Source organism: Ochotona curzoniae, unplaced genomic scaffold (assembly GCF_017591425.1).
Source record: "Ochotona curzoniae isolate NIBS_2020 unplaced genomic scaffold, NIBS_Ocur_1.0 scaffold_3223, whole genome shotgun sequence".
NCBI lineage: Eukaryota > Metazoa > Chordata > Mammalia > Lagomorpha > Ochotonidae > Ochotona > Ochotona curzoniae.
This window is the reverse complement of record NW_024467108.1, coordinates 2,257,417-2,285,300: the sequence shown is the minus strand read 5'-3', so window position 1 is coordinate 2,285,300 and position 27,884 is coordinate 2,257,417. Positions and strand designations below refer to the sequence as shown.

General features: G+C 48.3%; 1 protein-coding gene across 3 annotated transcripts in view; it reads left to right on the top strand.

Annotated features, from left to right (window-relative positions):
• Positions 1-9,041: 9,041 nt before the first annotated feature.
• The window catches only part of NUMA1 (nuclear mitotic apparatus protein 1), a 34,379-nt gene continuing 15,536 nt past the window's right edge, over positions 9,042-27,884 (top strand). For all 3 annotated transcript variants that reach the window (XM_040964252.1, XM_040964253.1, XM_040964251.1), the window contains exons 1-7: positions 9,042-9,424; positions 14,510-14,583; positions 20,930-21,015; positions 24,718-24,797; positions 25,745-25,827; positions 26,346-26,426; positions 26,980-27,067. In XM_040964252.1, coding sequence (XP_040820186.1) covers positions 14,542-14,583; positions 20,930-21,015; positions 24,718-24,797; positions 25,745-25,827; positions 26,346-26,426; positions 26,980-27,067 — 460 coding nt within the window. In that variant the 5' untranslated portion in view covers positions 9,042-9,424; positions 14,510-14,541. The remainder of the gene's footprint in view (positions 9,425-14,509; positions 14,584-20,929; positions 21,016-24,717; positions 24,798-25,744; positions 25,828-26,345; positions 26,427-26,979; positions 27,068-27,884) is intronic.

Below are 27,884 nucleotides of genomic sequence, written 5' to 3'. Positions count from 1 at the left end.
CTTCATCTTTAAAATTGCCCGTGTAAGTTAGCCTTCTAGTCATTTCTCTGCCATTTGATGTCCTGGCATAATAATTACTTAAAGACTATCATTATTGTTGTTGCTATTACTCTTATAATTAATAGCTAACATTTAATGAGCATTTACTGTGCGTAAGACATTATGCTAAACACTCCCAAAGCTTTATTTTGTTTAAGTCTCACAATAACCCAATGAGGTAAATACTGTGATTATCCCTATTTTACAGAAAACTGAGTATAAGATTAAATAATGTGCTTAAGGTTACTTATGTTAATAAGCACAGGAGCCAGAATTTGAGCCCAGTTGGATTTGTCCCTAGAGCCAGTCTTTTATTTTTATTACTTAAAAAAATTTTTTGATGACATTAACATAGTTGATCCAGGTGGGAAGGATTGAGGGTTAGGGAAAAGTGGCATGACCATTGTTTCCAAATTTTCTATTTCTTTTTGTTTCTGGGGAAAGGGATGAGATAAGGGGAGGAGCCACGTCCAGCCTCACAACTGCCACAGTGCCCGATGTCAACCCAGGGTCCTGAGGTGGTACACACTCTGCTCACAGGGTTCTGCCCAAGGGTTTTGGTAGTCCTGAAATGCTCTTGGTCTTGCCAGTCCAAGCATGAAGAAACCCTTCCAGGGTCCGTTGGCTGATATAGTTTACCTTACAGGCTCCATTCTATCAGATTCTTGCTGTCATTGTTTGGCTGGGGAGGTTGTGCAATTTGTTCTGTTCTCCTTCCTCTACTGTGGTACCAGATGTCCTCTGCTGGCCCCAGTGTGCATCAGGGCCAGCCGTCTGCTGCTCAGTTTTTTTTTTTCACTGAGGAGGACCAGTTCTCACAGATGTACCTAAGGACCCAAACCATGTGACCTGGGCCCCAGCAGACCCTCTGTCCCTGGAGCTCACAGACGTGGCACTCACTATGCAGGTGGGCCCATGAACCTGAGCCAGAAGACTTGGATCCCAGCAGAAACTGCCACCCCTGGGGCTCACTGACCCAGCACCCACAGCGCAGGTGGGCCCAAGGACCTGGGCCAGGCAACCCAGATCCCACCGGACCCCCCTCCCACCAGGGCTCAGGAACCCAATACCCACTGTGTAGGTGGGCCCAAGGTCCTGGGCTAGGTGGCCGGAGCCTCACTGGACCACCCACCCCTGGGGTTCAAGGCAGGCCCAACGACTCATAGAGTCAGTCCTTTATATGGTCTTCTCATTTAATGCACAGGAGCATGTATAACTTTATAGATCTGTCTGGCAGGGTAGAAGTCTTGGGTAAGGGCATAAATGGCTCCAGAAGGTAAAACACCCAAATCATGGAGGACCTTGAGTATCAGACTGATTATCTTTGTTAAAACTGTCCAATTTCTGGGGCTTGCATAATGGCTCAATGTACTAATCCTCCATTTACAGCAACAATAGCCCATATGGGTACTAGTTCTAGTTCTTGCTGCTAGACTTCTAATCCAATTCCCTGTGTATGGACTGGGAAAGCAACAGAAAATGGCTGAAGTCCTTGGGTGTCAGTACCCAGATGGGAGACCCAGAAAAAGCTCCCAGCGCTTGGCTTCAGATCATCTCAGCTCTGGCATTATGGCCATTTAGGAAGTGAATCAGCAGATACAAGATCTCTCTTGCTTTCTCTGTGTCTGTGTCTCTTCTCTCTGCTAAAACTTCCCTGGTCAGGTTTAGCATAGTGTCTGGCCCAAGCTACGTAGCCCAAGAGAGAATTATTCCCCAGCCTCAGGAATCCAAGAGGTCTGTCCACCTTCCCCCTTTGCACTAAGCTCAAGGCAACAGCTTCCACCTGTGCATCCTCTGTCAGAGGGAAGGAGGTCTCCTCTGGAACTTTTGTAAGGTTGCCAAGCTTTGCAGGCCAGCTGTTGGGGACAACCCAAGCAGCTTGGCCAGTGTCTCTGGCCTCTTCCTTCACTCACAGACCAGATAGGCAGAGGCAGGCTACAAGGCTCCTGCTTGATTCCTCAAGCTTCTCATCACTGTCCTTGGTGATAGGAAGACTGTGCTAAGAGTGTCAAAACCACTTTTTTTTTTTAAAATTTTTTTTAAAGAAAAGGAATGAAAGAAAATGGCTAATAATTTAGGAGAATAAATGGAAGCTGGAGACTGGCCAAGGCTCCAATGACTGGTTAATAGTGTACAGGGTGTTAAAATGATCTGGTCATGTTCTGTCTCCAGCACTAAGCAGTTACAGGTGTCAAGTGATAGGAGGGCATCGAACCAAGTGGTTAAGAATCCTACCTCGGGGGCTCGGCAAGGTAGCCTAGTGGCTAAAGTCCTCGCCTTGAATGCACCAGGATACCATATGGGTGCTGGTTCTAATCCCAGTGGCCCCTCTTCCCATCCAGCTCCCTGCTTGTGGCCTGGGAAAACAGTGGAGGACAGCCCTAAGCCTTGGAACCCTGCACCTGTGTGGGAGACCAGGAAGACTCTTGGCTGCTGACTTTGGATGATCTCAGCTCCGGCTATTGTGGCCAGCTAATCACTTGGGGAGTGAATCAGTGGATAGATCTCGCTCTCTGTATCTCCTCTTCTCTGTATATCTGATTTTGCAATTAAAAAAAAAAAAAAGGATCCTGCGTGGAGGGAGAGGTGGTGGGGAGATTGCAGCATGGTGGCATAGTAAATTAAGCCTCTGCCTATGATGCTGGCATCCCATATGTTTGCTAGTTCTAGTCCCAGCCATTCCACTTCCAATCTAGCTCCCTCTTTGTGATCTGGGACAGCAGGGGATGATGGCTCTTGGCCCTTGGGCTCCTGCACCTACATGGGAGACTTGGAGAAAGCCCCTGGCTTAGGATAGGCTCAGTCCCAGCTGTTGCGACCCTTAAGGAGTGAACCAGCGATGGGAGATTTGGTTCTCTGTCTGTCCCCCCTTATCTCTATAAACTCTGTTTTTCAAATTTTAAAAAAATCATCTTAAAAAAAGAAAAGATCCTCTTTGGGATGTGCATCCAAGTACCTGAGTTCCATACAGATCTGGCTCCCTATTGCAGGTTCCAGCTCATGCCAACCTGGGAAGTAGCAGTAAGGTACAGTTCCTACCGCTGACTATGGGAAACATCAGGTACAAAGTTTCCAGGTCATGCAAATCTGTGGGGTCAACAAAAGGATAGGAGCTTGCTCCCTCTCTCTCTTGGTTTAAAGAAAGGAAAGGAAAGGAATCAGGAAAAGGTTGCTTATAACTGTTTTTTTTTTTTAAAAAGATTTATTTATTTTTATTGTGAAGTCAAATATACGGAGAGGAGAGATGGAGAGGAACCTCTTCTGTCTGATGATTCATTCCCCAAGTGAGTGCAATGGCTGGTGCTGTGCTGATCCAGAGCCAGGAGCCAGGAATTTCCTCCAGGTCTCCCACACGGTTGCAGGATCCCAAGACCTTGGGCTGTCCCTGACTGCCTTCCCAGGCCACAAGCAGGGAGCAAGATGGGAAGTGGAACAGCTGGGATTAAAACTGGCACCCATATGGGATCCTGGTGTGTTCAAGGCGAGGACTTTTAGCTGCTAGACTATTGTGCCAGGCCCTTAACTGTGTTTTTAATGTGTATTACCATCTTTTAAAGTTCCAACAGAAGACTGAGAGAGCAATTTCCCAATTCTGATATTATCCAGAAATGGCAAAAACAATTTTTTTTTAAGGATTTATTTTTATTACAAAATCAGATATACAGAGAGGAGGAGAGACAGAGAGGAAGATCTTCTGTCGGATGATTCACTCCCCAAATGATCACAACGGCCAGTGCTGCGCCAATCTGAATCTGGGAACCAGGAACGTCTTCCAGGTCTCCCACGTGGGTGAAGGTCCCAAGGCTTTGGGCTGTCTGTCCTCAACTGCTTTCCCAGGCCACAAGCAGGGAGCTGGATGGGAAGTGGAGCAGCTGGGACATGCACTGGCATCCATATGGGATCCCAGTACATTCAAGGCGAGGACTTTAGCCGCTAGGCCATGCCTCCGGGCCCAGCAAGATTCTTTTTAAAAAGAAAGATTGATTTTTATTTGAATTGCAGAGACCTCATTCCCTCTGACAGGCTGCACAGCTGGAAGCTGCTTCCTTGAAGTTAGTGCAAAGGCGGTGGGGCAGACTTCTTGGGTTCCTGAGGGCGGGGAATAGTTCTCTCTTGGGCTAGGTAGTTTGGGCCTGATGCCGTGCAAGACCTGGCCCTGGCAGTTTTAGCTTCCTATTATATCTCTCTTTTTTTTTTCTGGTGTATTGATTATGCTAATCTTTTAGTTATGTTTGCCACTTTGTTATTGGAAAGGCAAAGTTACGGAGAGAGGGAGAGACACAGGAAGATCTTCCATGTACTGATCCATTCTCCAAAAGGAGACTTCAAACTTAGCGGTTGAAGCTAGTCCAGTCTGAAGCCAGGAGCTTCATCTGGGTCTCCCTTATGCATATTGGGGCCCAAGTATTTGGCCATCATCCTCTACTTTCCCAGGTACGTTAGCAGCAAGCTGGATCAGAGGTGGACTAGCTGGGATTCAAAGCAGCACTCATATGGCATGCTAGCATTGCAGGTGGTGGCTTTTCCCAACATGCCTCTTTGCTTTTTCTGTAAATATTTTGCTATTTGATTTGTCTTTTTTTGTGGTGCTGTTTTGAATAATAATTTCCCCCTTTCTACTAATAGTGACTACTAACCATAAATTACAAATGTGCCTCTGGGGCTATGCTGCATAGCTGCCAGAAGTATGGAGATGATAGGGGGGTTCTGCAGCCATGAGCCTGGTCTTGCCTCTGCCCATACCCCCACCTCATCATCCCTGCCACTCACTACAGTCATTCTCTGGTGGCCAGATGGTTGAGTTTGGAAACCTGCCATCCAGATAGGAGTTCAGTGGAACAGATTTATGGAACCCTTGTGTGCTAAGTACTACAGGGATCAGAAAGATGGAGCTGATTTTGCACTTGAAGAATTCACATTGTAGGTGTGAAAAACATGATCATGTATGAACACAGAAAGCAGCTCAAGTGCCTATGTGAATACTGTTTTCTCATCACTGGTGTAATACATTGTTAGTAGCAATTAATTCAGAGGCATGCATTTCAAGCAGTAGTTAAGATGCTGCTTGGGAAGCCTGCATTCTATATATTGGAGGGCCTGAGTTTGAGTGCAACTCTGTTTTTGATCCAATTTCCTGCTAATGCAGGCCTTAGGAAGCAGTGGGGTCCTGGAATCCATGTGGGAGACAGGCTGCATTCTGTCTTCAGCCTCTGCTTCAGCTTGACTCAGTCTAGCTGTTGCAGGCATTTGGAACAGTGAAGCAGTAGATAGGCGATTTCTTTCTCTCTGCTATTCAAATAAAATGAAAATAAATAAAATTTCTAATAAAAAGATCAAACAGTGTAGGGAGTCCTCAGGTGAATGTCCCTCACAACCTAACTCCACTCCCAAGATAGCCACTGTTCACTATTCAGTATTTACAGAGTTGGGATTAAGCTGGACCGTCAAAAGGCAGTCTAGTAGGAAGAAGGCAGGCATCTTGACAATCCAGTTTCCTCTAGAAGCAACACCTTCCTTAGCTTCCCCGACAGAAGGTGAGCCAAATTCTGCTTGGAAACTTGGCTGCTAGGGGACAAAATGCCAAATGCAAGCTCATCTTTGTGGAGCCTCCACTTTGTACTAGGCTATATATTGAGTGTCTGGTAGATGTTACTACATTAATCCTCATTACTTGACAGGAGACAGAACTTTGATCAGCTCTTCATTCCCTAAATGCCCACAGTAGGCAAGGCTAGGCTAGGAGCTTGGAATTTAGTTTGGGGTCTCTTGTTGGCAGGCAGAGACCCAGATACTGAGACATTATCTGCTGCCTTCCACAATGTGCTTTAGCAGGAAAATGGCTAGGAAGATGGGCCAGGTCTCTGCTCCTGGAGAGGGATGTTGGCGTGTAACAGCTGTGTCATGTGTCAAAGGAGGTGTCTTGATCCCTACTGTACAAGTAGGGAATACGAAGGCTCGCTCAGAGGCAACTTGCCAGAGTCATGTAGTTAGCAGCAAGTGATGGAATGTTCTGCCATTTGCTAGTCTGTGGCTCAGTTTGGTCAGCTCTGAAGTCAGATAGTAAGAGCAAGCTGCTTCGTTAAGGTTAACAATAAGTCAGTACACATTAGGTTGGAACTATCTCCTGCACATTCGGTAAGCATAGACTGGTATTACTGTTTGTTCTCTTGCTGTGCCCCCATCCTCATCCCCTCGCATGGTTTCTGCTGTTACCGCACACACGTCCTCTGCCTTATGTTTCCACAGTATCTCACATTCACTTCCTTCTCCTACCTGCTGTCATGTCCTCCTTGCTATGTTCTGTTGTGGCCACTTTCTTTCTCAGCTCCTTCCTGCCAGATTTTTTTTTTTAAGGATTTATTTGGAAAGGCAGATATACAATGAGAAAAGAAGAGACAGAGAAGAAGATCTTCCATCCACTGGTCCACTCCCCAAATGGTTGCAATGGCTCAAGCTGAGCTGATCCAAAGCCACATCAACTTCCTGGTCTCCCACACGGGTGCAGGTCCCAAAACTTTGAGCCGTACTCCACAGCTCTTCCAGGCCACAAGCAGGGAACTGGATGGGAAGTGGAGCAGCCAGGACACAAGCTAGTGTCCATATGGGATCCTGGTGCATGAAAGGCAACGATTCAGCCACTGAGCCATTATGCCGGGTTGGCTGCTAGATCTTTAATCTTATATGTCAGGATAAACAGAGCCCAGTTCCCCTTACACCACAGCTCCTTGTTAAGAACAAACAGCTGGGCATGGTGCAGCAGTGTAGCAGCTAAAGTCCTCTCCTTGTAATCACCAGACTCCCCTATGGGCACCAGTTTGTGTCTTGGCAGCTCCACTTACCATCCAGCTCCCTGCTTGTGGCCTGGGAAAGCAGTCCAGGACGGCCTAAAGCCTTGGGAACCTGCACCTGGGTGGGAGACCAGGAAGAAGCTCCTGGATCCTGGCTTCGGATCAGCTTAGCTCCAGCCGTTCCCACCACTTGGGGAGTGAATCAGTGGATAGTGTAAGGACTTATTCCAATATCCCACCCTGGACCCTGCGTCATTCCTTCTTCCTCACAGCTCACAGAATTCGCGCCAGTCCAGCCATCCACCAATCAGATGTAACCTGGCATTCCACCTGAGAACCCCACCCCCAATCTCCCAGCCCCTTCCCCAACCCCGCCCACTCACCAATCATCCCCAGGCATTCACCTGCAGGCACCAATCCCCTGGGGCCTTGACCTCAATCCCTCCGAATCCCCGCCCCCCACACCTGGCCGACAAAAAAGGCCCCCAGGTGCGGCTCTCTCTCTTGCTCTTGCTCTCTCTCTCTCCTTGGTTCCTCTCCCCTGCTCTTCCTCTTTCTTACCTCCCTTCTCCCCCCTTCCCCTTTTCCTGCCCCACTCGGTTCTCTCTCTCTCTCTCTCTCTCTCTTTCTCTCTCTCCCTCTCTCCCTCTCTCTCCCTCTCTCTTCCTCTCTCTTCCTCTCTTCTTCCTTGCTCCCCCCTACCCCTTTCCCCTTCCCCTTTTCCTGCCCCGCTGGAATAAACTTCCTAAGATAATGTTGCGTCTGGTGTTTTTCAGCTCACAGTAAAGAACCAGGTTGCGAGAATTAGCTGCGCATAAAGTATCGTAATATCCTATGACCTAGAACTAGAACTCTTCCATTCTTTTAAATAACTAACAGATAGACCATCTTTCTCTCTGTCCCTCCTCCTCTTTGTATATCTGACTTTGCAATTAAAAAAATCTTTTTTAAAAAACCAGCTAAATAAACTGCCAAGCTTTTCGTTGGTTTGAAGTTTAAGACAATCTCACTTTCTGACCTCTGCTCATGCTTCAAGCCTGTTTTCACTCCTCTCTGCTTTCTGCCCCCACAGCCCCTCCATTTCCACTGGGGAAATTCTAATGCCTGTTTCAGGATCCCAATCCCAGTAACACTTTATTTTCCTAGACTTTACCTACTCCTCAAAACTAGTTGGAATGGTTCCTTGTGTGTGTGCGCGTGTATGTGTGTGTGTGTGTGTGCAGACATTAGCACATACAGTTTTGAAACATAACTTTCAAGTTCTAGTAACATTTATGTCTTACAGCCCACCTCAGATGCTGGGTTCGGTTCATGTGTGTCCCTCTGTGTCGTGCCCTAGCAGTGCCTTATACATAATAGGTCAATAGATGTGGTGTACGAGGAAGGGGCTTACTTAGTTGGTGGCTTCTCACACAGCCTTGGTGAGGATTTGTGAGCCGGTAGAAAGGCTGTGGTTTTGTTTGGTGAGAGAAAGGCATCTTTTCCGTGTGGCCATTTAGGAGAGGCAGGTCTGCCGTCTCTGCCCATGGATCCCTCTGCTGCATCTGTTACGGGCTCCAGCCAGTGCTTGCTGCACTCAAATCCCGTGCCTTGGCCCCTCAGCCCCTCCCCACAAAGCTCAGCGGAACAGGGGATTAGGTTCTGGCAGCACAGCTGGGATTTTTGGCCGCCATTCGACCGTCGACAATAGCACAATAGCACGCAGCCACCCGGACAGGACAGCTAGGACAGCGCAGGGCTGCACTCCTGGGCCAGAATCGGCCTGGGCTTCTTGTTTGGGTGGCCGAGGGGGAGGAGCGGGCACGGCCCGGCATCCTGGCCTTGCCACGCCGAAGGTACGGGCTGGAGGGATTCCTTCAGGGAATGGGCTTGGGGGGTGACCCAGAGCAGGCGGTGCCCACCGAAGGCGGCGAGGCGCTTTGTGTGCTGCCAGCGAGCAGCTTGTGTGTGCTTACACACGGCCCGCCCTGGAGGCAGCAGGAAGCTGCCCCCATGAAAAGGACCTGCGTTTTTACTTTCTCTTCAAAGCCTCTTGTTCCCGGGTCTTCCTCTTTGCCCTGCTTGCCTCCAAGCAGGGGCTGATCTAATCTGCAGGGCAGCCGTGGCCTACCCTTCCGCTGCTGGCCAGAGAGCTCAACTGGCTGTCAACCGTCGCCTTAAGCGTCGGGTGGAACACAGAGCGAAGGGGGAGTGTCCGGGGACCTCAGGTTTGTCAGGCGGGCCGCCGGGAGAGACGTTTGGGTGTCTGTGCGCCAGTGCGGCTCGGCCCCGCGGCCGCTGCACTTGGGCCGCCCCTGCCGCCCGCGCGTGCCCGGCCCTCGCTCGCGGCCCCTCCCCCACCGCCAGGGCCGGCCTGGCGCGCTCGCCGCCCGCGGAAGCTCGCTGTGCCTTTAAAGAAAGCAGACTCCTGGCCGTGACGCACTTCTGGCTGTCAGCCAGGAAGATCGCTCCTGCCAGGCTGACTGAGAAGAAAACCAACAACTTTTCTTTTGTGTGTGGGGTTACTTTCCACTGCCCCCCCCTTCCTCCTCTCCTTTCAAGATTTAAATGCTAATGGCGGATTAAAACCTGTAGTTACGTTTGGCTTTAGGAATCTGGTAAGGCCCCCTGTGCTGGGACTTTCTCTCCCTCACTCTTTCTCTGGGTTTTTTGTTCCAACATGGACGAGGGGTTGGGGTGGACTCTTCCCCCCCGCGCCATCCTTGAAGGGGCGGGAGAGAAGGGGAGCGCAAGTAAACACACTGAGCGACATCCGGGAGCGGCGCCGCCAGCGCAGCCGCGCGCCCTCCCCGCGGGATGTCAGCGTGTTTTTGTTCAGAGCCGGAGAGCGGGCGCGCCCGCACTTGAGCTGTAGAGGCAGCTCTGGAGGGCCTTCTCCGTCCCCGCGTGAGCCCCGGGGTGTGTGCGCGAGGGAGGGCAGTGTAAGCAGGCTCCTTCTGTCACGGAGCGGGGGTGGGGGCAGCTTCTGAGGAACGGCCGGCGTGCGCCCGGGCCGCGCGCAGTGTGCGGCTGCAGGACGGCGGTCGGCTTCGGGACTGCAGCCTTTTGCTCACTGATCTGGACCCCAGAGCCGTGGGGGAAAGGGAAGATAGCAGCCAACCACTCTGAAGTAACCAGGGAGTCTTAGTTTCCCTCCTGCCCCTCCCTTGTCTCTTTTCAAAGGGCTTCTGCACCAAGAACCAAACTCTAGGTTCCAAAGAAGGGGTGGCCTAAGAGAGGAGCCGGCTGGCCTGAGCCCAAAGCTCTAGTCCCTTCAGAGGAACCGGGAACGCATCCAGCAAGTTGCTTTGCCCCTGACCTCAGGAGTGCGGAGAAGCTGTAGACTTGGACCAGGACTCCCCAGGAGCTGGAAAGATTTGTTTTCCCTGTGGCCACTATTAGAGCTGTTGTTCCTTTGGCCTTTTACCTTCTCTGAGCCAAGGGGTGCACCAGCAATATCTCTCCTGTTCAGTTTTTTTATGGCAAACCAGCTTGTGGTGAGATAGGCTGCCCTGTGTGGGGCCCTCCTGGGTAACCTGCTGGCGAGAACTGGATGCTTGCCTGTGCCTGTGAGCTTGTCCCCGGGGGCGGGGGGCAGCAGGGTCAGGGGGTTTGCCTTATGGAGGAGAGCATCCTCTTTTGGGAGGGGGACCGGACATGGAATCCCTAGGGCTGCAGACAGGCTTGCCCTCTGGGTAAGTCATCAGGAGTTTTGCCATTGAGCCTGGGTGCACAGATGGGGCAGCCATTTCCTTTGTGAGCTGTGAGTCTTTGAAACCATGGGGTACAAAGGAGGTGGGGTTCTGGGAAGGACCCTTTTTGAGGTGGGAGCTTGCATGGGCTTTGGTTCCTGACCTGGTAGTAGGAGTTAGTGCTGAGACAGTACGCATTTGGTGGCGGCAAGGGCCCCTGAACGGAAAGATCAGTACCATTTAGCAGCTCTCTAGGAGCAAAGGGCACTTCGCTATTATCTTGAGTAGGCTGGTGTTGAGGCTGGCAGTAAGTGGCTCGGAGGCAGCCTCGAGAGAGCTGGTGGGAGGGGGCAGGGTGTGGGTGCAGAGGGCCGTGCTGCTGTAACTCAGATCCTCCAGCCTTTGGCCTGCCACTTGGTCTACTCCTGCAAATGAAGCTTTTTCAGGACAGACCCCAGAGCCCAGCAACCTGACCCCCTGGTCCTCATCCGTGCCTCTGAGCAGGTGGTTTGCATTAGCTTTAGCCCTGGCAGGAAAGCATGGCCAGGCTTTAACTCTTTAAGGTCTGGGGAGAGGGTGGACCAGGTCACTCTCTATGTGTCTCCAAAACCGGGTTTTCCTTGTCCTGGTAACTGTCTTTTCTGGAAACAGAGAAGGGTTAGTGTAACTGGGGGAGTCAGTTCTAATGTCGGGGAGCTACATTAATGTCAGCTGGGAAAATGTCAAGAGGTTGCGGGGCCCTCAAGTTGTATTAAGCAGCTGCTTCTGTGTGCTGGTTCCCGCCACAGACCAGGGAGCCAAGAGGGCACCTTCTCAGTCCTGTAAAGCCTCTGGGAAGGTTCTGGGCATTTCTTCCTCAAGAACCGGGTAGGTGGGAGCCCAGTGCCCTCGGAGGGCCTGACCCACATCCTGGGCCTTTGTTTCTTTGCTGTGGGGCATCATAGGAGTGCCTGACCAAGTTGGAGTGGATCTCAATAGATCCTTCTGGGCAATAGTTCTGGGAACTGTTTTTCCATCACCATCACACAGTCTTCTGGGCAGGGCCTGCCTCACATTTCCGTGGGGAGGGTGTGTTGGGGGAGATTGGTGGGTGGTTGGAGGTTGGTCCTCCTGTCCAAGTATACTCTGTTTATCAACCACCCAAAAGCATTTCTTGCTCCCTACATATAATCATCCTTTCCTGGAAACTATATGAGAAACAAAGACCCCATTCCTGCCTTTAAAGGGCAGGAAGGAGCCCTCAGGTTCCAAGCCAAGGGTTACTTCAGCTCCAGTTCCATAGCTAAGGACAAGCTAGGCCCTAGGTCTCAGTTACTGATAACCCTGGGAGAAGTGAGTGTCAGGGCTGTCTGTAGCCTCCCACCATGTCAGAGACAGAGTGACAGAGACCAGGGACCTCTTAGTGGGGCTCTGAGCTGACCGGGTCCACCAGAAATGTCTCATGTTGAGGATTGGACTCCTTCTGTTTTGGACTGGGGAACACAGAAAACAGCATCAGGCCGACACTGGTTTTCTTGAGCTGTGGAGCTGGTTGCATACAGGCTCCCCTGGGAGGACTGTGAGCCTATGTGTTTTGCCTCTCGAATGTAGAACAGAGGTTGGTTAAACCTCAGGTCATTTTTAGCAGCACAGCTGTGGAATCTCCCAGAGGGGGCAAGACCCAGGTAACTCTAGTTGTAAGGTTTCTGACAGAGGGGTGGTGCCTCATCAGAAGATGATCTGCAGCCCGCGGTGGGGAAGAGGGAACTGGGACCTGGGCCTTGTTGCCCTCATTAGCAACAGTCTGACTAGCTCAGACTATTTATTCCAAGAAGCCCCGCTGAGTGTTGAGCACTCGTTTTTCCTCTTCACAGCGGCAGGCAGGCAGGCAGGCAGGCAGGCAGGCAGGCAGCCCTCAGCAGAGCTCCCCTGCAGGTACAGTAGCTCAGGTCACAGGCCTTTACCTTTGTCAGTGCCCACGGATAGGCCCCACTGGGTAAGCCACCCAAGCCAGAGGCAGGCCTAGGCCCCTTAGCTTCTCCTTGCTCTGGGAGCCCCCTTGCCGCCCAGGTATATTGGCTTGTTTCCAAGACTGTGGGGTTGGTATCACAGGTGGAATCATGTTGGGTTTTGCAAGGTCAGGAAGTGTTCAGTTACATTTAGCATTTAGTTATTTTTTTCCATTAGTGCTTCCTGTTTATTCCTTAAATTGTTGCAAGCCCTTTAAAGGCAGGAATGGGGTCTTTGTTTCTCATATAATTTCCAAGAAAGGATGATTATATGTAGGGAGCAAGAAATGCTTTTGGGTGGTTGATAAGCAGAGTATACTTGGACAGGAGGACCAAGACATGAAAGGATGAGTTAACAGATTTATGTATCTTTTTCTCCTATCAGTCAGTGAATTTCTGTGTGCAAAAGTGGCATCTTTGTTGTTCATCTCCAGTATCTTGCATGCAGAAGGAGCTTAGCAAATGTTGATCCCACAGGATTGCACCTTGGAGATGGGATTATGAGGGAACTTGAAGAAGTCTGGAAATGGTGTAGGCGTTATGGCACAGTGGTTAAGCCGCTTGGGATACCCACATTCCATATTGGAGTGCCTGGGTTCCAATCCTGCTTCACACTCCTGGCAGTATCAGGTGTGGCTCATGTCTGTGGGTCCCTGTACTGTGTGGGAGCCCCAGGTGCGGCTCCGGGCTGCTAGCTTCAGTCTGACCCCACGTGGCTGTTGTGGGCGTGTGGGGAGTGAATTAGCAGATGAATGAACTGTCTTTCTTGTTCTCACTTTTTTTGGTCTGTCTTCAAATAAAAATAAATGTAAAAGATCTTTTCCTGAGCAAGTTTAATTTTTAGCAAGTTTGTGGGAATAGAGGCAAACATCCTTTATTTTGGTGCATAATTTTTTTGAAATCCTTGTATAGGTTTTTCATAAATGCACATTTTTCATGAAAATTTTTTACTTGATCATAGCCAAAAGACCAAGAAGCAATTTTGGTGAGCTCTTTCTAGGCCCCTCATATGTGGGAAGATTTATAGAGCAATATGGCTCTCACAACTCCTGTCCCTGCCTGTAAAGACAAGCTGAGCACCTGTGGCAGCAGGTGGGGTGAAGGGCTGCTCGGACCCTCGGGAGGCTTGTGGGAATTGTAAGGGCTGCTAGGAGGTGTTGGGGGAGGCTCGGACCCTCGGGGGGCTTGTGGGAATTCTAAGGGCTGCTAGGAGGTGTTGGGGAGGCTCGGACCCTCGGGGGCTTGTGGGAATTCTAAGGGCTGCTAGGAGGTGTTGGGGGAGTATTTAGTCATCACATCTGTAGCCTCTTGGGTAAGTTGGCATGCAACTGACAGAGTCCCAGTGGGCAAGTAAATTGAGGGGTGAGAATACCAGGACAAATGTTTCCCCTTTCCCTATAAATGCTCATGGGATCTCTAATTGGACCTAGCCTCTTGCAGACCTGTTGATTTGCCCAAACCCCCCACTTGAGCAAGGGAGGAGAACTTGAAGAGGTTTCCCTCGAGGACTTTGTTACCGTGAGGTAGAATTTGGGTGCTTCAGAAAGAGTCAAAAATCACCCATCCAGTGCTTTGTCCTAGATGTTGTGTTGTTTGATTAACGTGAGTGGTGCCTGTGGATTCCTTTTTGTGGATAAGAGAATGAGACTAAAACAGGGTGTGTTTCTTGTGCAAGTAGACACGACCCTGGTGGTATGGAGTCAGGTCTGTGTCAAAGGCTGCTCATTCTGTGGTACAGGATACCATGTCCCAAAGAACAGGGTACGTGGACTACTTTAAATGTTGTATTTCCCCTGAAAATCGAAGATTCATGGAGAACCTCTGGACATTGAATTAAATGCTGGAGTCTGTACCGTGAACTATGACAAATGTTTTTATCATTTTTATGTGCATTTGAACCTCTCTGAAAATCCCTGTGGTGTCTTGGTGGATTGAGCGCCAAGTGATGAGTGATTTGTTTAAGTGTTGTGAGCTGGTTATGGATCTTTGGAATGATCAACTGCTTTTCTTCTTTGGCTTCCAGGTGCACCGGAGTGGCTGTCTGGTATCACCACGATGACGCTCCAGGCCTCCCGAGCGACTGCACTCCTTTCTTGGGTAAGGAGTCCACTCTTGTTTACTGCCTCGGGAAGCTTGAGAGGAGCAGAAGGAGATTGTTGAGGAGCCAGGACTATGTAAAGTCTTATCTTCAGACCAAAGCTTTCCTTTGGTTTATACCTTTCAAAAAAAAATAATAATAATTCAGTAAGGGCCTAGCATTGTGGTACAGCAAGTTAAGCTGCTGTCGTTGATGCTAGCATGACATATGAATACCCATGTGACCAACATGCAGTGCTAGGCTCTTGGCTTGGCTGGCCCAGCCTTTAGTGTGGCTATCTGCGGAGAAGGCTAACAGGTGGGAGATCTTTATTCTTTGGCTCTCTCTCTGTAAATCTGCCTTAAAGAACAAGTAAATTTTAAAGATTTATTTATTTTTATTGGATAGGCAGATTTACAGAGAGAAGGAGAGACAGAAAGATCTTCCGACTGCTGCTTCACTTCCCAAGGGGCCATAGTGACCAGAACTGAGCTAATCTGAAGCAAGGAAACAGGAGTTTCTTTCTGGGTATCCCACAGGGGCACAGGGTCTCAAAGCTTTGGGCCATCCTTCACTGTTTTTGCAGGCCACAGGCAGGGAGCTGGATGGGAATGGAGCAGCAGGGACCCAAACTGGCACCCATATGGGATCCCACCAGATGCAAGACAAGGATTTAACCACTAGGCTATCATCCTGGGCCCAGGAAAATAATTTTTTTTAGATTTATTTATTTGGGACTCAATGCAATCAATATAATTTAATAATTATCAAACTCGTATTTAATAAAAATGTGTAAACAAAAAAATGTGTTTTCTTAGTCTTTGGTTTTTGAAATGGATGCGATTTTCCATTGTGTAAATTAAAATGAATATCTTAAGTTATATATTTTGTATGTTTCATATTATATGTCAGTGTTTATATTTTTAAGATTATTTTACTTATTTGAAAGCAGAGTTTCAAAGAATTAGAGAGAAAGAGAGAACTCTTTGGTTGGTTGTGTCACTTGCCAAATGGCCACAATGACAAACACTGGGCTGGGGCTGGGACTCAAGCCCAGGTACCCCATATGGGATGTGGGCATTTTAATTACTAGCCTGTCCATGCACTCCTGTAGCCTTGTTTTGTACTTCTCTAAAAAGAAAGAAACCACAGACACAACACAATAAATATGAATGAAAAGGAGTATAGTTATATAGGATTCTTTTTCAAATTTACTTATTTATTGTTAAAGATTTATTTACTCATTTTAACATTTATTTCTATTGCAAAATCAGTTATATATAGAAACGAGGAGAGACAAAGAATATATTCCATCCAGTGATTCACTCCCCAAGTGGCCGCAACAGCTAGAGCTGAGCCAATCCGGAGCCAGGAGCCTCTTCCAGGTCTCCCACGTGGGTGCAGGGTCCCAAGGCTTTGGCCCATCCTCTACTGCTTTCCCAGGCCACAGGCAGGGAGCTGGAAGGGAAGCAGGACTGCCAAGATTAGAACCGATGCCCATATGGGATCCTGGCACATTCAAGGCAAGGACTTTAGCCGCTAAGTTACTATGCCGGCCCTTTTTTTCCAATTTAAACTAAAGTCATGCTCCTAAAGTGAATTCTGTGAAAAGTAGCAGCAGGTTTAATGCTCTTGGTATGTTAATGAGAAGAGTAACATAGAATGGACACACCTAACAGCAGCAATGATGTTTTACAAAATTACCTAGGAAATGACAAGAAAGACTTACATCACAATGCCATGAGTACAGGTTGTAAAATACTAGCATGAATGCGAGCTGTTTTTTGTTTTATCTTCTGATATTTCAGTAGTTTATTTTATAGTGGAAAAATTGGCTTACATTTTATTCTCTTCAAAGTGTAGCTTGAAATGACTCTAGCAGTTGTTCATGAATAAGATATTACAAGGATTAGACAGCCTTGAGCAGCCCTGGAAATCCTGCAGGTGTCTCTTGAGTTACACAGTGTGCTGCCCTCAGTTTCTTTGTTTCTATTGGAAAGGCAGATTTACACAGAGGAGAGACAGAAGGAAAGATCTTCCATCTGCTGGTTCACTCCCCAAATGGCTGCAGTGCTACAATGGCTGGGGCTGAACCAGTCCAGAGCCTGGAGCCAGGAACTTCTTCCAGGTTTCCTAAGCAGGTGCAGGGTCCCCAGGCTTTGGACCATTCTCCACTGCTTTCCCAGGCCACAAGCAGGCAGTTTGATGGGAAGCGGGCCTGCCAGGATGAGAACCAGTGCCCATATGGGATCCTGGCGCATGCAAGGTAAGGACGTTAGCCACTACGCTATCGCACCAGGCCTGAAAAAACATCTTTATGAAAGATATTAATGTGCTTAATTGGTGTAAGTAGTGAATCCAGACTCCTTGATTTATTTATTTATTTATTTATTATTTTTTTTTTTTTGGAAAAGCAGATACAGAAAGGAGGAGAGACAGTGAAGAAGCTCTTCTGTCTGATTATTCACTTCCCAATCAGCTGCAACGACCAGAGCTGAGCTGATCCAAAGTCAGGAGCCAGGAGCTTCTTCTGGGTCTCCCACGTGGGTGCAGGGTCCCAAGGCTTTGGGCCGTCCTCAAGTGCTTTCTCAGGCCACAGGCAGGGAGCTGGATGGGAAGCGGGGCTGCTGGGATTAGAACTGGCACCCACATGGGAACCCAGCATGTTCAAGGCGAGGACTTTAGCTGTTATGCTGTTATGCTGGGCACCAGATTCCTTGACTTTCCATCAGCTAGTCAGCTAGTCAGCTAGTTGGGATGATTTTCAATCTCCTTCGTGAACAAGCCTTATAGCTCTGGAATGTTTTATCTTGATGATAGTTATTTTAAGGAAGTGGAGGGGCTGGTGTAGTGGCTCATTAGTCTACTCCTTTGCCTATAGCCCTGGGATTCCATGTGGGTGCCATTTTTAGTCCCGGCTATTTTATTTCCCATCTAGCTCCCTGCCAGTGTACCTGGGTAGCAGTCTTCTATCTCTGCTTTTCAAGTAAATACGTGTTTTTTTCTTTTTTTTAAAGGAGATGGCTTAGCAGTTAGGATTCAGGTTATAACATTAGTTTCCCATATTGGAGAGTCTGAAACTGGTCTCTGGCTTCTGAGGTGAGCTTCCTGTCAGTGCAGAACCTGGGCGGCGGCAGTCGGGGCTCCTGTTGTTGAGGTTCTGCCACCCTCATGCGAGAGCGCCTGGCTCCCAGCCTCAGCTGCCCACTCCCTCAGACTGGCTTTTCTCTCTGTCCTAGAAATCTGTGCTTCTCAGATAAATATTCAGATGATTTGCGATGAATAGTCTTGACAGTTTCTTCATTTTGAATAAGTGAAAAGGGATTTTGGTCTGACATTTCAGAATCTTCCTAGAAAACTTACACTAACCTGCCCTGGACAGTTAAAAATGTGCTTTTTTACATAGACCTTATAAATGTATTGTCTTTAAGACTTAAGTGAGATGTCATATTTTCTCTTCCACATTTTAAAAAGAGAAAAAACTTACAACCACTTAAAAGTTGTTTTTAGTAAAAATGTGTTTAACTGAATACTGTCATTTCTATAGATGGATCACTGATTTTTAAAAAAAGCTTAGAAAAGCAGAATGACAGGGGGAAACAAAAAAAAAAAATTCCATTCACTCCCTATATAGATACAAGTCAGCCAAGACTGCGCCTCGAACCCACACTGCAGTATGGGATGTTGGCATCGGAGGTGGCAGTGAAATGTGTGCAGCAGTGCTGGGGCCTGAATCACAAATTTGCAGCTCTTTTTAATTTTACCCTGTATGCCACTAATTTAACTGTTAGAATATAGAACGCTACTTAATTTTAAAATTTAAAAAATTCACTTGTTTATTTTATTACAAAGGTGGAGATTCATAGGAAAGAGAAACAGAGAAAAGTCTTATCTTGCAGGGTCACTTCCTAGATACCCGCAGAAGGCAGTGCTGGGCCAGGCTGCAGGTGAGGACAGGGACCTAAAAGCTTGAGCCAGCAGCCGCTGCTTCCTAGCCATGCTAACACATAGCTGCATTAGAGCTGGAACTGGGATTGGAAAGTAGCCACTCCAGTAAGGGATGCTGGTGTGCCAGTGCTGGCTTAGCCATTCAACTAAATGCTTACCTCTTAGTTATCCTAAGTGTAGTTGTCCCTTGTGTTTAGTACTTTTAAAAGAGAGTGTTCTTGGGCCCGGCGGCGTGGCCTAGCGGCTAAAGTCCTCGCCTTGAAGGAACTGGGATCCCATTTGGGTGCCGGTTCTAATTCCAGCAGCTCTACTTCCCATCCAGCTCCCTGCTTGTGGCCTTGGGGGGGGGGCAGTTGAGGACGGCCCAAAGCTTTGGGACCCTGCACCCGTGTGGGAGACCCGGAAGTTCCTGGATCCTGGCTTCGGATCGGCATAGCATCGGCCGTTGTGCTCACTCGGGGAGTGAATCATTGGACAGAAGATCTTCCTCTCTGTCTCTCCTCTCTGTATATCTGACTTTCCCATAAATAAATAAATAAATCTTAAAAAAATATATATGTATATATATAGAAAGAGTGTTGTTAGGGATATGGCTGTGGCAGAGCAGATTGAATTATTGTCTGCAGTGCTGGTATCCCATATAATTTGAGTTCTGGCTGCTCTGTTTCTGGTCCAGCTCCCAGTTAGTATGCCTGGGAAAGCAATGGGAGATAGGCCAAGTCCTTGTGTCCCTGCCTCTACCTGGGAGCCTCGGATGGAGCTCCTGGCTTCAGCCTGGCCAGCCACAGCTGCTGGGGAGTGAGCTACAGATGAAGATCACTCTGTTTCTCCCTCTCTGTAACTTTGCCTTTCAAATAAATAAGTCTTTGGGGGTGAAAATCTCTGGTGTTCTCCATAATACCGTATTATTTATTTTCAAAAAATAACTTTTTAAAATGTATTCTTGTAGTAATCATCATATTTGAGCCCACAGAGGTTCCTCCCTCCCTTTGACAGAACATAAAAAAAATTGATAGCAGTTTTGATTCATGTTAGTGGAGGAGCTGGACCTGTAATCTGTGGGCCCGAGGCCTTTGCTTTGTAAAGAGCACACTTTCTGCAATAGAGTCTGGTTTGCTTGCACATAACCACTATGCTGAAATTACTAAAAATGCTTCATTGCTTGCATTTGTCTCTTACTGTTATACATGCAATTAGTTAACTTAGGACATCCTTCATATGTAATACAAAGACAAACTTCAGCCCAGGCTGTTATAGGATTGAAGTGTTTATGGAATTCTTAAGGTTTTGCTCTAGCTGTCAGCCACATAGGCTGGTAGTGTGCTTATGTACTTAGGTCATTTGCATGTGGCCTCTGGTTAATTTTCTAGTGTTGGTTTGAAGCAGAGAAAGGGAACAAGCAATTGTTGGAAAATTGAGAAGTTTTTGTCTGAGGTTCTATCAACTCTTTTTCTTCCTCCATTTAAAAAAAAATTACCTTGTTCCCTTATCGTTTCTTCCTCCTTCTCATTCAAAATTTTTGTGGAGAGAATAAAAGGCACTGATAGTAAGATGTATGTGTACATCAGAGTATATAGGATATATGTCATGTTTCAGCTTTGGACATTTCAAAATTGAAAAGCCACAAAGGACTGTGACATAAACACTGAGGCATAGGGAGCTGCAGTGCAGACACTCAGCAACGCAAGGTCATATGGTATAAAAAACCCTTGGCTTTTCTCACCTCAGGCTTCCCTCTAGCCGTGGTATAAGGTTTTTTCTTCTCTTTCTTTCTTTCTTTCTTTCTTTTTTTTTTTTTAATATTTACTTATTTTTATTAGAAAGGCAGACTTTATAGAGAGAAAGATCTTTTGTCCATCCGCTGGTTCACTCCCTAAGTGACTGCAACAGCAGGAGCGGAGCTGATCCAGAGCCAGGAGCTTTTTCTGGCTGTCCCATGTGGGTGCAGGTTCCCATGGCTTTGGGCCATCCTGCACCGCTTTCTCAGGCTACGAGCATGAATGGCGCTGGATAGGAAGTAGAGCAGCCAGGACACAAACCGGTGCCCACATGGGATCCTGGTGCATTCAAGACAAGGATTTAGCCACTAGGCCATCACTTACACAGCTTTCCAGAACCATTTTGTTGTATTTCGAGTGTCATATGCCTAGTACTGGAGCCTTCTAGGATTTAAACTCTTACTGGTCTAAGCCTAAGAGAGGACCCTGCTGGTGGCATGTCAGGTGACTGACTGGATGAGCAATCTGCCTACATTCCTTGCTGACATCAGAATGCCCAGAACCATTGCTTCCTTCGTTTCTGTCCTCTGCAGCTGAAGATGCTCACATCAGGCAGGAAATTCCAGCATGTAGGTACAGAATGAGCCACACTGCTCCTAACACTTCCCAGTCTCACCAGTTTCTTCCATTTGGCTCACAGGTGAACAGTCTGCGTGTGGCTGGCCCCGTGGAATCTGTGCCACAACTCCAGGATGGCAACGTCTTTGTCAGAATCATTAACAGCCTGTGAGTATGCACCACTCTCTCCTCTCTGGCCCCAGGCAAAGCTGGTGGCTGCTGTGGCCGCCTGCTTTTGCTCCCTGTCCTTTGAGATGGCTGTAACCAGAAAGCAGTGGCAGGAGTGGGGTGTCAGAGGCCTGGGTGGGGTCTGAGGCAAGCAGGTGTTAGATTCTACCCCCTAGGCACAGGGCCCTCTGTGGGAGAAGTTTGTCTTGGCCCATCTTGAGGCTTCCCTCTTGGCACAAAAGCCCCTGCCAAGCTCTGTGCTCTCACACTGTTCCAGCAACCCATGCTGGGGTGCCCAGCCCCTCTCTCAAGAGGAGTTTTCTGTAATCTTTTTTCCTCAAGTCATCCCTACCCTATTCTTATCACAGGCTCTTTTTGTGGCTCCTGAGGCCATGAGGAAGGGGATGCTGTTACACTTGAGGGAAATGGAAGCATTGGTTAGCACACTGCGGAGTCGAGATCAGCCTTTTCCTAGCCATTATAGCACCTGCAGGACTTTTACCTGCACCAGTAACTTGCCTTGGGAGATAGATTAACATGTGACAAAGTTATTGTTGTCCTGTAGCCAAGAGCCAGCCACTTTATTTTATGTCTGTGTCTTTAGCATCAGCTTTCTTTAGAGCATCACAGATTCTTGATAAACCAATGGAATGGAGTCTCTTCTAAATTCACACCTCTTGGAAACCAAGTAAAAAAACATTCAAGGTGCATACTAAAGTTACTTTACTAATTTCATCTCGACTTTCAGCCTTAATGGAGGACAAAGCTGATCTTCTGTTTCCTTTTTTTTCTACAGGCAAAATTAATTTTTATTTATTTTGGCTTTCTTTGAAAGGCACAGAAGGAGGGAAAGAGAGAGAGATATCTTCCATTGTTAGTTGATTGATTCGAATGTTAGAGCTGGAGCTGAGCTGGGCTGAAGCCAGGAGCCCAGAGCTCAGTCTCTGTCTCCCGTGTCACTGGCAGGGACCTAGCTGGGGACCTAGCGGGGACTGTTATCTGTTACCTCCCACGACCGATCGGACAGAGTGGGGAAAGCATTTAGAGCTGAGCTGACCCTTGGAGACACTGTGCCTAGCTTGGATCAGTGGAGGATATGTTGTTTAGATTTTAATGAATATTGTTGAGTACGTAGCTGAGTTGTGATTAAAGATATCTTTGCTGTCTGATGGGACTGTGTAGCCCAGGACAGGTGGGTTAGTGTGGTTTTAGTGGATTTAAGAAAACTTCATATGGTATAGCCAGCACTTGGCTTAGCACCTCTGAAAGATTTTGTTGTTCTTACTTTGGTCCAGATACTACCACTGTCTCCGAGTTATCTAGGCAGAACATCTCAGCTTCAGAGGGAACTCCTCTCCTTGGCACTGACTTTGGTCCCCGTTGGCTCTGCTTGTACATTGAATTTAGACATGCCTCCTTCTACCTCATGCTGGGGCCGAGGTCCTTATGGCCTTATTCTTCTCTGGTTTCTTATTTTAGTGCACTACTGTACATGGGACCTCACGGACCTTTCTCAAAGTTTATTTTCATGGTGACTCCTCAGTGATGCTTCATGCTAGAAACTTGAAATCGAAAGCTCTGTCATCTCTGCTCAGCAGTTTTCCATCCTACTGCCTTGGCTCTTGCTGTGTCTCTAGTCCCTTTTGTTGCCTGTAAACTGATCAGGAGATCTTAGCTTGATTATTTTAAGGTTCTTTTGTTTTTTGTTTGATTCTGCAAGGATAGATGCCTCTCGGTGGAATCATGTACCACCTTTAAATGGGCATTTTGTGGTACCTGTCAAAAACATTCTTTATCAAAAAATAAAAAAAGGGAGAGGAGAAGGAGGGAAGAAGGGAATATCACTATATTCTTAAGATTGTGTCTGAAAACCTCATTGAGTCTGTTAAGACTGATTAAAAATAAAAGTGAGAATCATTTTTGAACCTTTAAGATTTATTTGTCTTTTTATTGCAAAATCAAATATATATAGAGGAGGAGAGACAGGAAGGTCTTTCATCTGATGAATCACTCCCTAAGTGAGCGCAGCTACTGGTGCTGTGCAGGAATCATGAGCTTTTCTTTTTTTTTTTTTTTACCTTTCTTTATTATTATTATTATTATTATTATTATTATTATTATTATTATTAATTAAGGAGCCAGGAACTTGTTCCAGGTCTCCCACACAGGTGCAGGGTTCCAAGGCTTTGGGTCGTCCACAACTGCTTTCCCAGGCCACAAGCAGGGAGCTGGATGGGAAGCGGAGCTGCCGAGATCAGAACCGGCGCCCACATGGGATCCCGGGGCATGCTCAGGGCGAGGACCCCAGCCGCTAGGCCACTGGGCCCCAGGTTTTTTTCCTGACACATGTTCCATGTGTCTTATGTTAAAATCATTGGGGGAAAGAGGTTTTGTCATCAGATGGGTTTAGGAGATCATGTATATTATAGTCTCACTGTTTAGTTTCTTTGTTTTGACAGGCAGAGGGAGAGAGACCAAGAACAAGCTCTCACCTCCTGCTTCACTTCCCAAATGACTGCAGCAGTCTAGCCCAGGCCAAGCTTGGTCTTCCACATGGGAGAAGGGACCCAGTTACCTGGACTGCATGCAGGATGCACATCAGCAACAAACTGGAACTAGGACTCAAACGCAGGCATTCCAAGTGGCACCTTGCCTGTTGTGTGAAATGTCCTCCCCTGCGGTCTCTTTCCAAAATGTTCCATGTGTTTTAATTTGGCATATTTCAGTTAACCCAAGGGTACTCTTGGTTTTTAGTTAATGGAAACCACTTTAAGTAAATGCCTTTGTGGAGGGTTCAGTGGAACCTTTATAGATCTTGGGAGATGAGGGGAGGTGCCCTCACCTAGCTTAAGTGCTGCTTGTCCTCTGCCAGATGTCTTTGGAGTTCTGCACGGCTCTCCAGAACGTTGGGTGAGATCTGAGGGTTCTGGTTCTGAGGAGCCCTAGGAGCCACTTTCATCATGATTTCAGCTGTAGCCTTGTCTGTTGTAACTTAGTGTAACTTCCTTCAGCTCGTGCTGGTGTGGTTTTTACTTCAGCTGGAGCCACCAAGGCCAGGTTCCCGCTGGATGAGAGCGCCCTCTGCTGCCTCCCTCCCTTTACTGCTGATTTTGCTTGTCCTGATTAAACAAGCAAGTACCTGCAAGAGCTAGCAATCAAGAATGAGCGACTGTCCGTGGCACCATCTCAGGGAGGTGTCGCCAGCTCAGCGCTCAGCCTGCTGTGAGCGCTTTCCCTTCAGAACCTTCAGACTTTGTCCCTTTAGACCCTTGTTTCTTCCTGTCCCTTCAGATTTTGGATCTGTTTTCCCCTTGCCATGAACCTCTCTCTGTCTCTAACCCTGTTTTCCAGGCTTGCTGACATTTTAGAGTTGAGCCATTATAAGCTAGTCCAGCATCCCCTGCATCTGTGCTGCCTCCAACTCTTCCCAGCCCTCTGAGAGCTTTTTCATTTTGGCAAACAGGATGGCACATGCCATCTCTTCCAAGACCCCAAACTTCATGTGCCCACTTCTCACCCACAGTTTCCACCTGAGTAACTGGTGTCCTGGTGTCTTAGTGCCCACCTCTGGGTTCCGGTCGGGTTCTCTCCTGGGTTCAGTAAAGACCAAGCTCTGCGGGAAGGGGAGGTGATGTGGAAGGCAGTGGCATGGAGCCAACGTTGCTAAGTGCCATGGTGTTCTAACCCTTGCTCTTTCTGTAGCCACAGCACTGAAGAAGGGCAGCAGATCCTGCAGCAGCCGGTGCCAGAGAGACTGGCCTTTGTGTGTAGTTTCCTGCAGAGTAAGCACCTTTCTTTGTCTGTCCAGTTTACATGTGTCTGCAGGGAAAAGGCCCAGGGCTCCCTACTCTACAGCCCAGAGACAGACAGAAATGTCGGAGCTTCCTTAAGTCTTGTTGTGCTGCCATCATTCTGTGTGAGGACAGTGTCCTTCTAGCCCAGAGTGCTCAGGGCCATGGCCAAGCCACAGGGTCACCTCCTGTTTCTCCTACTTCGCAAGGACTGAGGACAGAAGGAGCCATGTCACTGTCTTTCCCTAGCAAAGAAAACCATTTTCCCCAGAAAACTCTGAACCTGTTACTTAGGTAATAAGTGTCAGAACAGGAGCAGACTTAAATTGAGATCTTGGGCCTCCTAATTGCTGTAGGAACTTTCTAGAGATGGGTTCCTTGTCTGTAATATGGAGATAATAATCATTACACTTCAAGTTGTGGGGCAACTTCAATGAGAGCACAAGCAAAGCTTGCAGCACACTGTTCCTCAGCTCTCCTTGTCCGGCCTTGGACCACAGAGTCCTCCTCCTTGCCATGGGTGCTGTTGGCCCTTTCCTCCTCAGGGGGATCACAACAGTGTGAGGCTGTATCTAGATGGCAAGCATTGATAACTGAGCCCAGACCCCTTGGGTCCGAGCAGGAGCAGGGTGTCCCAGTTGTCCTCCCCTGACCGGCTCTGGCTTCCTCTGCAGGCTTAGTAACGAGAGAGATCTGCAGTTTCTGGCTCCTTCTCTGTGTGCTCAGTGATTGGCTAAGTGCAGGGTCATGACCCAGAGTGGCACTGAACACAGACCCTGTGGTCCTGGGACTGACCCAGACTAGAACTGACTTCAAATGGGACAGTGAGGGCATGCAGAGGAGAGAAGGGTGCTGTGCTGCATCTCACACTATTCTGAGGATCTCAGGTACAATATCCAGGAAGGTCACCCCATTTTCTACGTTCACTGTCATTGCAGAAAACCGAAAGCAGCCTGCTTCTACAGAATGCCTGGTGTCCCTGCAGAAGATGATGGAGGGGTCAGAGCTGGAACTAGCCAAGGTACCTGTGGGCTGCCAGACTGGGGAAGGGGCTGGCTGCTTTGTTCCTGGGGCTCTTGATGGTTGGGGTGTCAGACCAGGTAGCCACCTATCAGAAGCAGCAGCTAATTCAGCCTAGGATTCTAGGGGTCCATAATCTTGTGATAGGTTTCCCAGACTGTCATTTTGGGTCTCGATGGACACCTGGCAGCAACAGGTCTCGTCTAGCTGTCACTGTGTGTTTCTTCTAGCTCATTTGGCCTCATTACTTCCATGATTTCTAGAGGGTGTGGAGGGTGCCTTAGTTTTGTACCTAGGCTTCTATGAGTTCAGAAGTTTAATCTTGTGGGAATCTGAGCACCTGGTCTTTTGCACAGTACGCATTGAGTCTTCAGTATGAAGTAGCAGTGTTTTCTGGGGCTGGTAAGGATGGCGGCGGAGGGCTGCTGACTTCTAGAAGTGTCAACAGAGTCTCCAGAAAGGCTCAGTGTCCCACAGAGAAGAGTGCCTCACTCAGCAGCTGCCCTGTTTGGCTTCTAGGTGACCATGCTGCTCTTGTACCACTTCACCATGAGCTCCCGAAGTCTCAGAGACTGGGAACAGTTTGAATACAAGATCCAGGTAAGCTCTGCGCCTCTACCCGCCTGGCGGGCTTCACTTGGACTCCACCTCCCTCATCTGCCTTTCTTCACAGAGGTGGTTATGCTGCTTACAGCTGTACTTTAGAGAGAATCTGGGAAGAAGTCTTAGAAAAGCACAAAGAAAGAGATAATCTCCTTCCAGGAGATAGTGCTGACTGCTCACAGGGTGTGTGCTCCCAGGGCCTTCTTTCCTGGGACACTCTCATTGAATTGCACTGTGTCTGACTGTGTGTGCCGCTGTTGTTTCTGCATGAAACTGCTGCTCCACCGATCGCCTTCTTTCTCCTGATTGGGCTATCTGGAAGACGCCAGTCAAGTTGTCTGTTAAAGGCTTTGACTGCAGCCATTTTCCTTGCCCATTCCTGTGGTCAGAGTTGGACAGGATGGGAGAAGGGGCGGGGTGCACATGGCTCTAGTCCACAGTGCCTGGCAGGGGGCCGCAGGCTCCTGGTGCTCGTGTTGCCAGGCCAGAGCCTCTGCAGCCGTCTGTAGTGTCACTGAAGTGATGATCCCTTCCTTTCTCCATGGCCCAGGCTGAGTTAGCCGTCATTCTTAAGTTCATGCTGGACCACGAGGATGGGCTAAACCTTAATGAGGATCTAGAGAGCTTCCTGCTGAAAGGTGAGTAGGGACATGCCCCTGAGTATGTGGAGACTGCTGGGCTCCTGAGCTGAGAAGGATGGTGGGAGTTGATCGGGGCCCTTCTGCCACCTTCTTAATCCCTGTGGGGCTTCCCCTTGCTGCCAGCCCAAGGGAGGCTGAGTTAGTTATAAGCCATTGTGGCCACCCATAGGCACTCCCTGAGGCCCTTGAGTGACACACACACCCACACACCCCTATGGACACCTTTTTTGTTTGTTACCTGTATTGCTTGTTGAAATTCACCTGTTCAAAGATAGGATGGAGCCTGATGCCTGTGGCTCAGTGGCTAAATCCTCACCTTGAGTGTGCTGGGATCCCATATGGTTCATGTCCCAGCTGCTCCACTACCCAGCCAGCTCCCAGTTTGTGGCTTGGGAGAGCAAAGGAGGATGGCCCAAAACCTTGGGACTTTGCAACCATGTGGGAGACCTGGAAGAAGCTCCTGGCTTCAGGTCAGCTCAGCTCCAGCTGTTGTGGCCACTTGGGGAGTGAACCAGTGGATGAAAGATCTTTTCTCTCTCTCTATCGCCTTCTCTCTGTAGATCTGTCCAATAAAATGAATGAGTCTATTTTAAAAAGAAAAAAGAAAGAAAATGGTTAGAATGACAGAAAGGGAGAGCCAGGAAAAGATACCTTCCAACCATTGATACACTTCCCAAATGCCTACGACAACCAGAGCTGGCCAGCCAGGCGCCCAGGGGCAATGGCGCAATCGGCACTCCTCCCTTTCTAAGCACCAGGATCCCACTTGACATCTCTGGCCATTGTAGCCACTTGGAGAGTGAACCAATGGATG